This window comes from Schistocerca serialis, chromosome 4, assembly GCF_023864345.2.
Source record: "Schistocerca serialis cubense isolate TAMUIC-IGC-003099 chromosome 4, iqSchSeri2.2, whole genome shotgun sequence".
In the NCBI taxonomy this organism is placed as follows: domain Eukaryota; kingdom Metazoa; phylum Arthropoda; class Insecta; order Orthoptera; family Acrididae; genus Schistocerca; species Schistocerca serialis.
In genome coordinates this window covers 594,993,677-595,010,863 of record NC_064641.1, presented here as the reverse complement: position 1 = coordinate 595,010,863, position 17,187 = coordinate 594,993,677, and the positions used below count along the sequence as shown (strand labels likewise).

At 38.6% G+C, this 17,187-nt stretch overlaps 1 protein-coding gene across 1 annotated transcript in view; it reads left to right on the top strand.

The window, feature by feature from the left end:
* Window positions 1-17,187, top strand: part of LOC126475352 (choline transporter-like protein 1) — a 496,357-nt gene that overhangs the window by 465,755 nt on the left and 13,415 nt on the right. Inside the window, exons 12-16 of the mRNA XM_050103165.1 lie at window positions 5,854-5,960; window positions 10,809-11,065; window positions 11,455-11,621; window positions 12,771-12,863; window positions 12,957-13,049. Coding sequence (XP_049959122.1) covers window positions 5,854-5,960; window positions 10,809-11,065; window positions 11,455-11,621; window positions 12,771-12,863; window positions 12,957-13,049 — 717 coding nt within the window. The remainder of the gene's footprint in view (window positions 1-5,853; window positions 5,961-10,808; window positions 11,066-11,454; window positions 11,622-12,770; window positions 12,864-12,956; window positions 13,050-17,187) is intronic.

Genomic DNA, 17,187 nt, shown 5'->3' with positions numbered 1-17,187 from the left:
ACATACCCTCTGCATAGTTTAGACACATGTTTGGGATCGTTGGCCTGCTGCAGAACAAACCCATGACCAGTTAAATTTCTTGCCTTATAGAACTGCATTATTAATCAGTGTCCTGTGATATCTTGCTTCTTCAATGTTCCATTAATTTTCACTAGATGACCAACTTTATTACCCACAAAATATCCTCAAACTGTTACTGACCTTCCACCGTGCTTCACCATTGCCATCACAGTCATAAAACATTCTCAATGAAGTCAATGAACAAACATCCAACAGTGCCTTCCAAATATTTCAAACTAAGATTCATCTGTGAATAACACCTTGGACCATTGTTACACACTGAAATCTATTCATATAAAAAAGGTTTTTTGTCAGCTACATCTCCCTTTAAAGCTTTTTCATGAAGAGGCCGTTGTCCTGTTGAGAGAGAGATCGGAGATACTTGCATACTACTTACTTCCACATGAATTTCAGGTGCAGTACAAGACATCTGATATATACTCTGTGCACACATGATCTGATCTGCCATGTATGATGTAACTCAAGGTCTTCCAGATCATGAAACACTTGTATTGGCACTAGTTTGCTTGATCTGCGGCAGTGTATACACCACACCAATTTTTGTTGCTATTGTCCGAGTAGAATAGCCTTCCTCATGCAGAGCCACAATTACAGCATGTTTCTCAAATCCAGTCTTCTGTTTCCATCCCATTAGGAGGTAATACAGTATGAACCTGATCAAATATACAAGCATACTGGTGCACACACACAATGTACTATAAACAAATACAAATTGATTGCTACAAAGGAGGTGAAATAAAATGAGCTATTCCAATGGACCTGTCGTACATAAAGGCACATCAGTGTTGTTCTGGTATTCATCAGTGCCATCCTAGGTGAACAGCCAGTCAAATACACAACAGAGGCACTTAGACTTTACATGTTTTATATTTGTCTTATTATCACGACAGGGATATGATAGAATATTCAAAATGAAATCCACATTTTAACCAAAAATCCATAGTTGTGACAAGTGATCAAAAACTTTTGACCAGTAGTCTACACATTGTAGATAGCTTAATTCCTGCCTACTTTGCTTTGTTGCACTGAAATGCTAATTATTTACAAAGCCAGGCATGTAATACAGTTCATGCCAATTTGACATTTATTGCAAGCCAACATCATGGTTTCGCAATTTTAATGGCCATCAGATGCCACAGTGGATAACCTGTCTGATGTAGCACCTGAAATTTACAGTAAATTTCTGTCTTATTCTGCACTATAAAACTGTTGACTTTCATCTTTATTAGTAAAGGTTTCTGGCTATTGTAACGAGCAGATTCGTATTACATGAATTATTTTCTACATTAAAGTTGAAAAGGAAGGAGATTATAGGAGCAGATTTTTTATTATGTATCAATGACTATAATTATGTGTTACACTAGATTCTGAGTCTGATGGGTTGCAGGTGGAAGGACTAGGAAAGGGTGGGAATGAACATCACCTGCAACATGGACAAGTTTCAGAACAACATTTGTTAACATACAAAGACATTTAACCAAACAAAGATCAGAGTATGAAGTTGAATAGAACAGTTAAAGATTCACCATTATTTAAATGTGAAAGTAATCCAGCTAAAGTGTTTCAGCCAATTCATTTAAAAAGAAATATTTGCGTATTAAAACATGAAACTGGTTTGCCAAGATTAACAACATCTAAAAATATCAAGACATGAGATTCAATAAGTTCAGTAAACACTTACTAAAATTAAGACCTACGAATTAATAACATTAATACTTAAGTTACACTATGTGATCAAAAGTGTCCAGAAACCACCAAAACATGCTTTTTCTTATTACGTGCATTGTGCTGCCACCTGCTGCCAGGTACTCCATATCAGTGACCTCAGTAGTTATTAGACGTCGCGACACAGCAGAAAGGGGTGCTCCACGGAACTCACGGACTTCGAACATGGTCAAGTGACTGGGTGTCACTTGTATCATACATCTATATGCGAGATTTCCACATTCTTAAACATCCCTAGGGCCACTGTTTCCGATGTGATAGTGAAGTGGAAACGTGAAGGGACACATACAGCACTAAAGTGTACCGGCCGACTTCATCTGTTGACTGACAGAGACTGCCAACAGTTGAAGAGGGTCGTTATGTGTAATAGGCAGACATCTATCCAGACCATCCTACAGGAATTCCAAACTGCATCAGGATCCACTGCAAGTACTATGACTGTTAGGAGGGAGATGGGAAAACTTGGATTTTATGGTCGAGTGGCTGCTCATAAGCCACACATCACGCCGGTAAATGCCAAACAATGCCTAGCTTGATGTAAGGAGTGTAAACATTGGAGGATTGAACAGTGGAAAAATGTTGTGTGGACTGACGAATCACGGAACACAATGTGGTGATCCGATGGCAGAGTGTGGATCTGGCGAATACACACAATGTGGTGATCCGATGGCAGAGTGTGGATCTGGCGAATACCCGGTGAATGTCATCTGCCAGTGTGTGTAGTGCCAACAGTAAAATTTAGAGGCGGTGGTTTCATGGTGTGGTTGTGTTTTTCATGAAGAGGGCTTGCACGCCTTGTTGTTTCGCATGGTACTATCACAGCAAAGGCCTACATTGATGTTTTAAGCACCTTATTGCTTCCCACTGTTGAACAGCAATTCGAGCATGGTGACTGCATCTTTCAACATGATCGAGCACCTGTCCATAATGCACAGCTTGTGGTGGATGGCGGAGGGGTTGCTCATCAATAACATCCCTGTAATGGACTGGCCTGCACAGAGTCCTGACCTGAAGCCTATAGAACACCTTTGGGAAGTTTCGGAACGCCGACTTCGTGCCAGGCCTCACTGACTGGCGTCGACACCTCTCCTCAGTGCAGCACTCCATGAAGAATGGGCTGCCATTCCCCAAGAAACCTTCCAGCACCTGATCGAACGTATGCCTGTGACGGTGGAAACTCAAGGCTAAGAATGGGCCAAAACTGTATTGAATGCCAGCATTACCGACGGAGGGTGCCATGAACTTGTAAGTCATTTTCAGCCAGGTCTCCGGATACTTTTGGGCACATAGTGTATAAATCAGAATACCAAAAGATTCCAGAGGCCAACTTAGCTAAGATCTGGCCAATTGAATTTTATCCAATCCTGTTTAAAACCTAATAAAAAGACAACTGATACACAACGCCCACCACCACTGGTCTGAACTCAGGGCAGTCAGCAGCTCAAATGGCTCAGAATTCCTGGCTCTCGCCTTGTGGAACACACGTGGGAGACACATGTGACTATGCAGATACACAAAATAATTAACAAGTTGAAATAAGGGGGCAGAGATAAGGGCGGCCGTGTCAGGCAGCACCATAAGGCCCAAAGCAATTATATCAGGATACTGGCATGATAATTGCAAAATTTGCATACCAATTATAGAACCATCGAAAGATACTAAAAAAAATTGACAGCAATGCATTCAGAGTAATTTCTAATAAGAAAACTCTCAAACTGAAGCAACAAATTTAACAGATTGGAAAACATCAACCCACTTGGTCACTGTAGATCGGAATAAGTTCAAATGCCAACCATTAGCCAAATTTAAATATTATGCCCTTGGCTCAGAACTGAAACAGATCCATTCAAATATTATGCCCTTGGCTCAGAATTGAAACAGATCCCTGTGTCAGCACATGAGGCAGAACTCAGCTCGTGTGGGTAAATACTGCCAAAAGCTTAGCTAGAGAAGTTCATGACTCACCAGTAAGTGGTTAGAAACAGCATGTTTGATAACACAGGCCTTTGCATTTAAATTTGGAGGCAGTATATGGGTGGCAACCACAAAATCCTAAATCAGGACGCTGAACTGGAGCATGAACTGGGAGGCAACATGCCTCACTAAGTTAATTCACAGAGTAATGACCAAAACGGAGGTTCTTACTGCAGCAGGAGGGAATCTAAGAACAACAAACACTGAGGCATGGCCACCACTCAGAAATGACACTTCCTCAGTTAAACGTAGCCTGAGAAACATGAGAGTTCCAAATGTGCTCACTGGGAACATCTTGTGTGGTGTCAGCTGAAGAAAAAATTCGTAGAGTTCTGTGAAACAGGTGGTACAAAAAATGGCTTCCTCCCACTTGCTCCCCTCAGTGTGTGCCCACATCAGTCCACTGAGTTGCCTTCTACATGTCCTCCTCAGAAACAAGTCCAGTGTGTTTAGGAGACAAATCGGCAATGAAGCATAGGATCTGGAACTTGGGCCTCACGTCCCACACACGTGCCAAAGTCAAAACTGATAGTTCTGGGTGCCTCGGCGCAACCTCTCTTGGCCACTGCTCACACCAGCCACCTGATACCAAGTCCATGTCTTGTTGATTCTCAAGCCACATGCCCTATGTCCCAAAGATAAGCCTATGAGATGTGGTGTGACCTGACAATTTGAACAGCATCTCAGTCTCATTTCAATTGTTTGATTTGACAGCATGGTGCTACATCATCTCTGGAAGAATACATGAAATTGTTTTTAAAAGATCAATACCACATTATCTTCACAGCAAACCTACAGAGTTTCTCCATGAACATTTGAATAGGCGTCCTTCACAGTCATTAACCTCGTGAGAGGAGAGCTGCTTGATTTGCTTTAATGGAAGACACACTGGTAAATGTTCACTATTACATACATTCTGTACCAATATTGTGTGGTAGCACGGTATTTTTCATAATTAATATGGTCACAAAAGGTATTGTCCAGAATATTGGATAGCTGAGGCCCAGCTCCAACACATCCAAATCTATGTAACTACTTTTCCTATAGTGTCATCAGTGTATGTTAATCCAATACTAGTAGACCCAGAAATATCTGATTGTTCAGTTTCATTTTTGATATACTACACTAGAAGCCAGTGCATTAACGAAGTCACTATTACCGGTACATTTCAGGTGCCATGAAATCTGTGCCTACGGTCTCTGAATGCCCATTCCATTCACCTCAAATGCTTTTAGTGGGAATTACTTATCCAACGAAGTATTATGGAAGATCTCTTACCTAATAGTGAGTACTAATGTGCATTCAGGATCATTAACTCATGAAATCCTTGGAAGTCTGTAGGCAGTCATTTAATGTTTCCTATAGTCTGTTTAAGTGCCAGGGAATATTTCTTGAAAATATTCATTTGGAGTGAGGTCTTGTACATAACTAAAACATGAACAGTAAACAGTTTAAAGAAGAAGAAAATAAAGGTTTTTGAAATATTGTGCCACAGGAGAATGCTGAAGATTAGACAGGGGGCACAACTTCACTAAAGGAACAGATTGGTTGATAGAAAACATCCTGAGGCATCAAGAAATTGTCAGTTTGGCAATGGGGGGAAATGTGAGGATGTAAAAATTGTAAACTAAGACCAAGGCTTGAGAACAGTAAGCAGGTCTGAGTGGATATTGAGGTGGTTATGCATAGAACAGACTAGCATGAAGAGCTGCACCAAACCATTCCTTGGGCCAAACACTGCAAAAACATCATCATCTGGAAGATTGTTAATAATTTTTATATTATGATAAAATTATTTTTATAGCTTGATTTTGACCATGAAGAATGTCAGCTCAAAAGATGACCTACAATGTTCTATTCCAATTACATAGTGAGTGCCTTGCCAGAAAACTAAGGCCACAAGAGTAAAGTAAGCGATGCATGAAAGGGGTGCCAGTAGTGCAGGGAAGAAATAGCCATGAAGGAACTCTGTTTCTTCCCCAAACAATACTTATCTTTATTCCCAACATTCTCTATCAGAATATAAATATAGAGCAAATCTAATTATAAATTTATAATTATGTTAATTTTCAGGTGACAAGATGGTACAATCTGTTTGCAGTGCTGTGGTTTGCTCAGTTTTGCACCGGATGTCAGCATATGGTTATAGCTGGTGCTGTAGCAACATGGTTCTTTACACGGTAATTGTTTCTTCACTTACATATCAAGGTTAAGTGAAAATCATTTCTGATGAATTTGCTATTGGCATTGAATGATTGCTTGTGACAGATAATTTTAATTAATGTTATATAAATTTCAGGTTCTGATTGTGAAATGTAAGTTGCAAATAATTTTGAAAGATGTTTTCTTTCACGATAAATGTCATGTCACTTATTTCTTAATGTCTTTTGAACAGTGAAATGTATTGCAAAATTATAATTATTATCCTTTTAATTCCTTCTCTCCCCTTTTTATACCTATAAAGTACTCATAATAAATAGTTTATAAATATTGCAGACTTTTTTAACATTGCATATCAGGTGTCACCAAACTAAGGCCCATGTACTGGATCCACCCAGTGATGTCAGTTCGTTGAGCCTGCCAATGGTACCTGAATGTGACTGACAAAAAAATATGGAATATGTAACATTGTGATATAACCGAAATTTAAATGCTACATTTAGAAAACTAGGAGATCGTCACATGTCCGGAGACCTCCTAGCTGCTATGTTCCTTAAATTTACAGTGTTCAGTTTTAAATAATTGTGTCTAGATTATTGTGCAGAATGGTGATGCAGCCCGCACTCTTCATTGTGTCAGGCATGCACCTGACATGCAAAAAGTTTGGTGACCTCTGTTATATAAGCTGAAACAGATAGAGAGTTGAAAAATAAAATTGAAAATGGCAACAGTCAAGGGATCCTAAGATCTTAGGGTCAGTGAAGAAGGAAGAGAATACCATGGAAAATTTTTGATCTCTCATATTTTCTTAGTGTGACTGATTTCCAGCTGTTAAGTTGAGCTGTTGTTTCCATTTTATACATACTATTTTGATGACCAACCCAATTATCTCCGTCGGGTGCTGCAAGTTGTTCTGTTATGTGTACTACTGGATTCTGTTCAGAATGTTGGTCTCTCAATGCTATTTATAGCTGACTGTGAGGCCAGTACCTAATGCCTTCTATCTCCTTTGATGCTCTTTTGTTTCTCAGAGCCCACACTGATATACCATGATATACACATTCTCTTGTCTGAAAAAAGACAGCTGGGTTCGTCACTGAAATTTTGTGCATAACATAGAAAAAATAACTCAGCTGAACACTTGGAAGTATAGCATTAATCATGCTGAGAAAACCTGAAAGATCACATCACTTCACTCTGTGGCTAGGAGATGGCCCACAATGCACACACGTTGCATAATCTGTGCCAGTAGTAAAGCTAACTTCTCAATACACTGAGCTTTCTAACAATGTGTTGAGATGAAGAAACTGTACCTATGTTCATCAAAATTAAATATCATATTAATATACCTACGGACACTAGGATTATGTGCCGTGCAAGCCTGCTACTAGCATAAGAGAGAATTTGTGACATCTTATGAGTGCTAGACATCAGTTCACCATATTCACATGTCAGCTACACTTTCTGCAAGTTCGAGGCAATGGGTTGGCAAAACAACATGGTTCAGTGAGTCATATTTGCCACAATGCCATTAAGGTTGAACTTGAGCAGTTGTGCTACGATGGCCTTATGAACTTCCTAAGGTACACAAAGAAGGCATTCCTGTAGACTTACAGTTAGTAATATTGGTCCACCTATGTACCAGCTGGCAAAGTATCTGAAACACATTCTCAGCAATTATGTGGGGAAGTGCAAAAACCACACTCAGAACTCCAGTTACTTTATACAACACCCTAGTTTCAATGTGGTCCAATTCTTTACAAGAATCCCATTTCTTAAGTCCTTGGAACTAACCATGAAAAAAATTCTACAGTTGCTTTATTGTACTTTTAGGCACATTCTGTTTGTCAGAAAATATTATGAACAAACCCAGCATGACGGGCAATCTGTTATTGTCTGCCATTGCGTATCTATACATGGAACACTTTGAAGCAAAGGCATTAGCATCCACCAAGTTCAAACCAATGTGTTTCTGTTGATTTGTGGACAACACATTTGTGGTGTGGCCACTTGGCCTCTATAAAACTTGAAGAGTTCCTGGGACATTTCAACTCCATCCATCCTAACAAAAAATTTGTAATGGAACTAGAAAGAGGGGGGCCAGCTACTTTTCCTTGGTGTATCACTTAAGAGATGACTGAATGGATCCGTGGATCATAGGGTATGTAGAAAACCCACACTGATCACTGTCGAAAGAGTTTGAACATTTTCAGACAAGACCAGCCTCACCAAAAAATTACAAAACCTATGAATAGTGTTCTGAAGAAATGGGTACTCAAATTGTCGACTTGAGTAGGCATTGCAGTCAAAAGCAAGAGTACGTGAGAAAGAGGTTGAGAATGAGACAGCATGAGCAGCCAAAAACATTTATCTACCTTAAGCTGCCCCATTATCCAAAAAGATCAGTAGATTCCTATAGAAACATGGTATACAGTGTATTTCACTCCTGTTGACAAGGATTAAAAGTCTTCTATGTAATGTTAAAGACAACTTAGGTCTCTGAAAGCCAGGTGTGTACCACATTCCAAGCGAATGTGGCATGTCTTGCATCAGGCAGACTATTAGACAGTGAGGGAGTGTTGCAAAGAACATAAGCAACACCCCAACTAGAACATCCAAGTAAATCAGTTACCATTGAACACTGCATCAAAAACAATCATGAAATGAAATATTATAAGACTGTCATTGTTATGCAAGTGCCCAGTTTTCTGGACAGTGTAATTAAGGAATCTATTGAAATCGAGATATCAGAAAAATTAATAAACGGGGATGTAGATTTCAGTTTAAACAGGGCTTGGGTCAAGTATTCAGTTCATTAAGATCTCAACCAGCCGTCATGTCCACCAGAGCTGGGAAATGCTGAGAGAACATGCATTTGATGAAATATCAGTGCAGGCTCTGAAAAACAAAATAGAATTGAAGGGTGTAGTGGATATAGGGAGTTGAACTCACAATCAGTTGTAAATAGTTGCAAGAGTTCACCATCTGGTTTGAGTCCAAGCACTGAGTACACATAAGAGCACAATTTGCAGTGCCTGAAGGATACATCCGTGTCGATCATCTAAATATTGTGCACAAAATGGAAACAAACTCACCTGAATAGCCTGAAGTACACCATGGAAAGTTGGGTTGAAGTAATGGAAACAACTTTAGATGAATTTCATGACTAAACAATTGTGATCAGTATGTCCGTAGTTTGAGAGCTAATGGCAAACTGTGCAGAATAAATAGATCTCATGGATTATTTTGTTACTATACATTTTCAGCTTTTGCAATAAACTACATGTAATCAACAATAAACTGATATAATACAACAACAGCTCTTTAGCTGAGATCATTACACCATTTTAATAAAGACTACTCTTACATAATAAAACAGTCATATTGACAGTGTTATGGTTAATTAAAAATGCTGTTGAAGATATGAGTGGAAAGAATTAAAGAAGTTTATTGAGTCAATAGGATCTACACATGATTAAAATTTATATTTCTCCTAGATACTTAATGGTACATGCAAAATAATTTATTTTACATGCATATAAAAAAGATTCTTTTGACATGATCCTTGGAGATCATTATCACAGATACAAACATATACTCATTTTGTCACAGATATGATCTTCTTTTGCATATTCCAGTGCAAGCATGAATACATTTCCTTAACATCATTGTAGTTTTGATTTTCGTAACATAATGCTCCACAAAGAAACTGTTTTGTAAAACAATACCCAGCTCTTCTCAGGAACAGGGCTGGTAAATTCAGATACAAAAAATCACTGCATGCTAGCAATTTACTTCTCAAAATTGATTGTGATCATATGTTGGATGGGAAGTTAAAAGTCGATTCAGTGGGTGTATAAGTTTATTATGAGATAAGTATAGGTAAAATAAAAAGAAGATAGTTATCATAACCAAGTCCAGTATATGTATGTGTCTGGCTAATCACTGGAAAAAGATTGGATGAACTAAGTACGTAGTAACATACTAAACCTCTCTCTGACAACACAAAATGTTGAAACTTGTACCACACTCATGTTATCATTACCCTGAAAAGATAGCAGATATCCTGTCAATACATAGTTTGCTTGTCAGTTACTAGAATGCAGCCAGTGAAAATTTCCATCATCATTCTTTTCACAGAAATAGGAATCTATAAATCATAGAACAGTGCGCTCTCTGGAATCGAGTTGAAACTAATTCACCTCATTAAATTTGCTAGCTAGTGGAGTTTTCTAATTGCAACTTATTCTCTCTCTTGACCAACATGTTGTCTTATAATATATTCTGATTCTTGGTGTTTGATCTGCTGTCTCATTTTCATACATTTCTGAGAGACCTAGTCTGGTCAAAAGTGAATCTGTTTTCCTTGTTTTATGATCCAGATAAGTGATTGCTACAATGTTTAGATTGTTATTGTAGCTGAAACTGTTGGAGAATACTCATGAAATTACAGTAAAAATTATGAAATTGTAATATATTTTAACAAAATAATTTTCTGTCACTCATTTTCAAATACTTTGTGTTTTGTGAAACACCATTTTAAAAAGAATTGAAATATGATATTCGCTATAATTGATTACTTTGTGATAAACCTACTCTTAATACAAAGATAAATGTTCGTCATTTATTTATGATGAATATGATTTTTTAGTGAGATAGGAAAATTCAAGGCTCTTTCTCTTTTTTATATTTTCTTTCTTTATTTGCAATAAATAATAAAAACATATCAGTTAAAACTCAAGTTTTAGCTCTTCATTACTTACAAGTATTATGAAAAACAGCTTTGATGAGTTGAGGTTTATTACTTGAGTTTTCTTGAGCCTGCAACACTTTTTGAATTGTGAACATTTATGCTTCTAATTTTTCAGGAATAAGCAGAACTTGGGCACACCAATTATACGAAGCTTTTGTAATCTTGTGAGGTATCATCTAGGCTCAGTTGCTCTGGGTTCATTGCTCATTGCTATTATACAGATGATACGTATAGTCCTAAAATTCATTCAGTCCAAAGTAAAAAATCACAACAATGCAGTAACAACATGTATATTCAGGACTTGTCAATGTTGTTTATATTGCTTTGAGAAAATTCTCCAGTTTCTTACAAGGAATGCCTATATTGAAATAGGTAAGCAAATTTTAATAGTGTCCATACATAAGTGGTAGCATAAGTAACATTATAAATGAGTTTTTTAGAGGATGAATCGTGGCTTTTTCCCCCCAATTGCCTCATAAAAATTCCCATGTATTTCTAAATAAGAAAGCAATAGAGTGTGTGTGTGTGTGTTTCCTGAGAAGGGATAGTTTGAAAGCTGAGGCAGAGTCTTCCAACACTCTATTTGGTACTTATTGTCTTTTAATTACTGAGGTTTTTCTGTTATTGTATTAATTTTAGCTTATATCTGTGTATATACTTGCACCTGCTTGGCCTTTTTATGTGAGCTAATTAAATGTCAGCAATAAAAATTTATGTAATCAAAAACTTTTAACTTTTTCACCATTGTGTTTACCTTTCAGCAATACATGGACACAGTTTCTGTAAAGCTGGGAAACAAGCTTTCAAACTTTTGGCATCAAATGCCTTAAGGGTTGCAGCTATAAATTCAGTTGGTGATTTTGTATTGTTCCTGGGAAAAGCAATGGTTGTCATAGCTACTGTGGTGTGTGGTGTGCAGATGTTGAAGGTTAGTAATGTTAATGCATAAGAAGCTTTGAAATGTTAATGCATAAGAAGCTTTGAATTCTATCAAGTATCTATCTAGCAATGACTAAATTTTCTGAAATGTGTCTCTACTATCAGCACTCCTTCATGTTACTATAATCTGAGGTCCAATAACCCCATAAAAAAATTCTGAATTTGTGTTTTAACTGAAAGCCCAACTCTCTCGCAGAATACCTTAATAGTTTAACTTACACAATTTTTAAGGCACAAATGGAAAGTAAGTAACAACCCCACCACAGACATCATGAAATTACAGTACTTCTATGCAGCAACACTCATGATGCACTTATTTATAGCTATTATCAGTTTTGACTCACTTTAGTTATTCTCAGATAGCCATAGAAACAAAAAATATTAGAGCTACAATTCAGTTACGCATTACAGAAACTGACTGACACACTTTGATCTTCCTGGTGCAATACAGGAAATAAGTCATAAACATTATTATCTTTGAGACAGCTTTACAATAAGGAGATAAGGGAAAGGAGTAAATAGTAAACTAGGGTGGAGTACAAAAGTAACAGGGGATGTGAGAGTCGCATGTGAGGGCTAGAGAGTGAAATAGGTTGAGACCAGGAACATTGGTAAAAAGGTACTTCTTTCCTGTCTTCAAACTGCCTATACCTCCACTTCCACTACCATCCCATTGCACCCTTCTTCATCCACTCCACCTGTGCAAGTGATTTCCTACTCCATTCTTCTTTTTCGTATCCCTGTCTTTCACTCTGGAGCCTCCACCTTCTCTGCTGTACTGTTTCCACTGAAATTCTCCTAATGGCCACCCTTCTTTGCGATGTTGCGCACCAGAAGTTTTGTAAGCTCACTATTATGTATTTAAAAGGTCATGTTTTGTACTGTTTAAAAATGGATGTTCTGGATCTCATGTAACTGTCACTATTGAAAGAAAAATAAAATGTTGTCCAACAGAGTGCTTTTCCTTTGCTGGCATAGATTTCTGTTGCTGTAATCCATGCACCGGTTAACTGTTAGAAGACAAACAAGGTTAGGTGCAGACATATTGGATAAAGTTTTCTCTCATCGAAATAAAAAAGTACATGTCCTGTACAAGATGCAATTAAAAGTTACCTCTTGAATTAAACTTTTTTTTCAGCACAAAGATGGAATTATGCACTTGTGGGTGCCTCTTTCACTTGCGGGAGTGTTTGCATACCTTGTAGCACACTGCTTCATCACCGTCTATGAGGTAAACTCAACTTAGTCTGCGCATTAATATGTTGTTGTTCTGATCTTTTCTATTGTGAATGTTCTCATCTGCTTTTATTATTTATCCTTTCAGATGGCAATAGACACAATATTTATTTGTTTCTGTGAAGACTGTGAGCTCAATGATGGAATTAACAGACCATACTTCATGAGCAGAGGTTTGATGGTGAGTCTTAATATTATCTTTTGAATAGCTATTCATTAATCCTGTAAGTAAGTTTTTATGCTACATTGTCCTTAAACCTTCTTGTTTAAGAACTGATTATTAGCTAAGTTGATACAGTAATGAAAATAATCCATTTTTGAAAATGTAATATAATTGGATAGATACAATTACAATTATATTAAACTGATATAGTGGTAACTCATAAATTAGTAGCACAAAAACTGATTATTTTATAACTTCCTGACATACTGTGTATTGCCTGTATTAGTGTCCAGCTGCATCTTCATGTTGATAAATTCCAGTATCCTAAAGTCAACTTCCTTCCATGTCTTAAAAACACCTTCAAATCTGATTGATTCTGACTTTAGGAAGATGTTCGCACTAGAGCAAAGATTTTTTCTTATGTCATTTTTTTCTTATATAGAAATCTATTTACAATCTTTTCTAATCATTTCACTCATAGACACTGATTCAAGTTATAAATAGCATGGCTTTTATACTAGTGTTTGTTTGATTATTATTATTGGTATGGTACTATTTTTTCAGGATCATTATAGCTCTCTTGTTGCTTTCAAACAAGCAATCACTGTATGGAAAAGATAGAAAATAAATTTTATAGACTACTGACTGCTGTTAGTAAAGTTAGATCTAATGACACTTTTTGTTTCAGAATTCTTAATTAAATATGAAGTAAGCATTTTTATTTTCTAGCAAAAAGAAGATTTCTTTCCTAGTTGTTTTTGTGACATGTTAGTATGTTTCAGAACATCTCCTGTTGACTGCCTTCTGTTTTTGGCTGTGGCAATTTAAACAATCTGACAGAATGTCTCTGGTAGCAACCTTCATTCTGCTCATTGCATTGTGTTACAACAGCTTTAATTTAATTTCACAGCCATTTTTATAAATAAACACTTTTGAAGATGGCCATCTCAAATTGGGGTCGTGGATGGAACCAACTTGACCCACCACCACTACCTCAAAATCATCCCTTACAAGCCTTCAAAGAATTTCTCACATCCAGCATTGCTTCACAACCCTTCCTCAGGTCTCTAAAACATGGACCTAACCTGTTCTCTGTAGAACTCCAGGCTCTATGTTCCCTGAAAGCTGATGATTCCATCATTATCCTCCCAGCAGACAAAGGATCCACCACTGCAGTACTTGGCCAACAGGAGTATGTTAGTGAAGGACTACACCAGCTGTCTGACACCTCTACATACACCATCTGCCATATGAAAATCCCATTCATGTGATTCAGACTGATCTGCAGCCCCTCCTAAAAATCTCAGGCCCCTCAAAAGGACTTACACCTCAATCCATAGAACTTCTTACCCCACCCAACCACACACCGCCACCTTTTACCGTCTTCCTAAGATTCACAAGCCCAATTATCCTGGCCGTCCTACAATTGCTGGTTTCAAAGCACCCACTGAACGTATATCTTCCTTAGTTGATTAACATCTGCAACCCATAGCCCAAAGACTTCTCTCATACATTAAAGATACCAACCATTTCCTATGTCATCTGAAATCTGTGCCTGTCCCACTTCCACCACACACCTTGCTGTCACCATTAATGCCATCTCCCTCTATACCAACAACTGCCCCAAACATGGTCTGTCTGCTGCTGAACATTTCCTCAGTGAAAGAATACATGATTCCAAACCTCTGACATCCTTCTTGCTTGCCTTAAACAACTTTATACTTACTAACAATTACTTAACCTTTGAGAGGCAGACATACAAACAGATCAGGGGTATGGCCATGGGAACCAGGATGGCTCCTTCGTATGCCAAACTATCCATGGGTCACTTGGAGGGAGCTTTCCTAGGATCCATAAGCCTTCAGCCCCTAGTTTGGCTTAGGTACATAGATGACATCTTTGCCGTATGGCCTTATGGTGAGGCTGATCTGTTAAAATTTCTAGAATCTCTAAATACCTTCTCCCAATTAAATTTCACATGGCCCTATTCTGAATCCCATGCCACTTTTCATCATGTTCATCTCATCCTCACCCTAGACCAGCTACACACTTCCATCCACATTAAGCCTACAAACAAACAACAATACCTACATTTTGACAGTTGCCATCCTTTCCATGACAAATGTTCCCTCCCATACAGCTTTGGAATTCAAGGCAAACATATTCGTTTGGGTGCAGACTCTTTACAGTAGTACACCATCACTCTTATCTCAGCCTTCACTGAACATAATTATCCCAAGAGCCTAGTTCAAAAGCATATTTCCCGGGGCATCACACCCAATCCTGGTACTGCTGACCCCTCCAAAAAACAACTTCGAAGCACAGCACTTGTTACACAGCATTATTGTGATCTTGAATGTATTACTTCGACAAGGCCATGTCTTCCTAAAATAATGCCCTGAAATGAGATCCATTCTGTCTGAGACTTTGCCCACCACACCTAAATAGCTTTTCATCGCCCTCCCAATCTCCGCAACATCCTTGTCAGACCATAAGCTCCTTCTGCACCCATCTACCTACTCTATGGCTCCTACCCCTGTGACCATCCCTGCTGCAGGAGTTGCGATGAGCACTCTCCTACCACCATCTATTGCAGCCCTGAAATTGGCAAAACATATACTATTAAAGGGAGAGCCACCTATCAAATGACACATCATATACCAGCTGTTATGTAAACAGTATTTGGCTTCTTACATTGGCATGACCACCACCCTGTTATCAGTCAGGATGAATGGGCATAGGCAGAGAGTGTATACTGGCAACACACAATGTCCTGTTGCAGAGCACGCTCGAATAACATGACGGTCATGACCTCGGTGTCTGTTTCAAAACTCAAGCCATCTGGACTCTTCCCCCAGACACCAGTTTCTCAGAACTCTGCAGGTGAGAATTAGCACTACAACATGTCCTTGGTTCTGCCACCCACCTGGCCTTAATTTATGTTAATTCCTTCCGTCTCAGCATTTCTTCACAGTAACTACTCCTTTCTTCACTCCATTTTAGTTTTCTACATTTTTCATTTTCTTACCTGTCTATTTTTCACTGTCCCTCCTCCCGCCTCTGTTACATACAATGCACTTAGCTTTTCACTCTTTTTAACTTGTGCATGACGTTTTAGGAGTAATCTCTGTCCTGGATATTACTCTGTCTTCCACCTTTGCACTCTCGGATTTTCAAATCTCATCTGGTGCAGTCCCCAACAATCAGACTTTCCATCTCATCCCATCCAGTAAGTCCACCCTGACCCAGGGCTCTAGGTGACTTCTCCGAACTGTCTCCCTTTCTCTAAATCTCTCCAGTCCTATTCCTTTACCCCTCTTCCTTCTCATTCAACTCTTGTGCCAGAGGAAGCATCCACTGGCTCCAAAAGTGTATACAAGTCAACCCTTTTATGTATGTGTTCTCCTGCCACTGCTCGGTGAGTAGATTTTTTATCTATCCATTTACATTATAAATATAATAGAGGGAAACATTCCACGTGGGAAAAATATATCTAAAAACAAAGATGATGTGACTTACCAAATGAAAGCGCTGGCAGGTTGATAGACACACAAACATACACACAAAATTCAAGCTTTCTCAACCAACGGTTGCTTCATCAGGAAATAGGGAAGGAGAGGGAAAGACGAAAGGATGTGGGTTTTAAGGGAGAGGGTAAGGAGTCATTCCAATCCCGGGAGCGGAAAGACTTACCTTAGGGGGAAAAAAGGACAGGTATACACTCACTCACACACACACACACACACACATATCCATCCGCACATACACAGACACAAGCAGACATTTGTAAAGGTAAAGAGTTTGGGCAGAGATGTCAGTTGAGGCAGAAGTACAGAGGCAAAGATGTTGTTGAATGACAGGTGAGGTATGAGCGGCGGCAACTTGAAATTAGTGGAAGTTGAGGCCTGGCAGGTAACGAGAAGAGAGGATATACTGAAGGGCAAGTTCCCATCTCCGGAGTTCTGACAGGTTGGTATTAGTGGGAAGTATCCAGATAACCCGGACGGTGTAACACTGTGCCAAGATGTGCTGGCCGTGCACCAAGGCATGTTTAGCCACAGGGTGATCCTCATTACCAACAAACACTGTCTGCCTGTGTCCATTCATGCGAATGGACAGTTTGTTGCTGGTCATTCCCACATAGAAAGCTTCACAG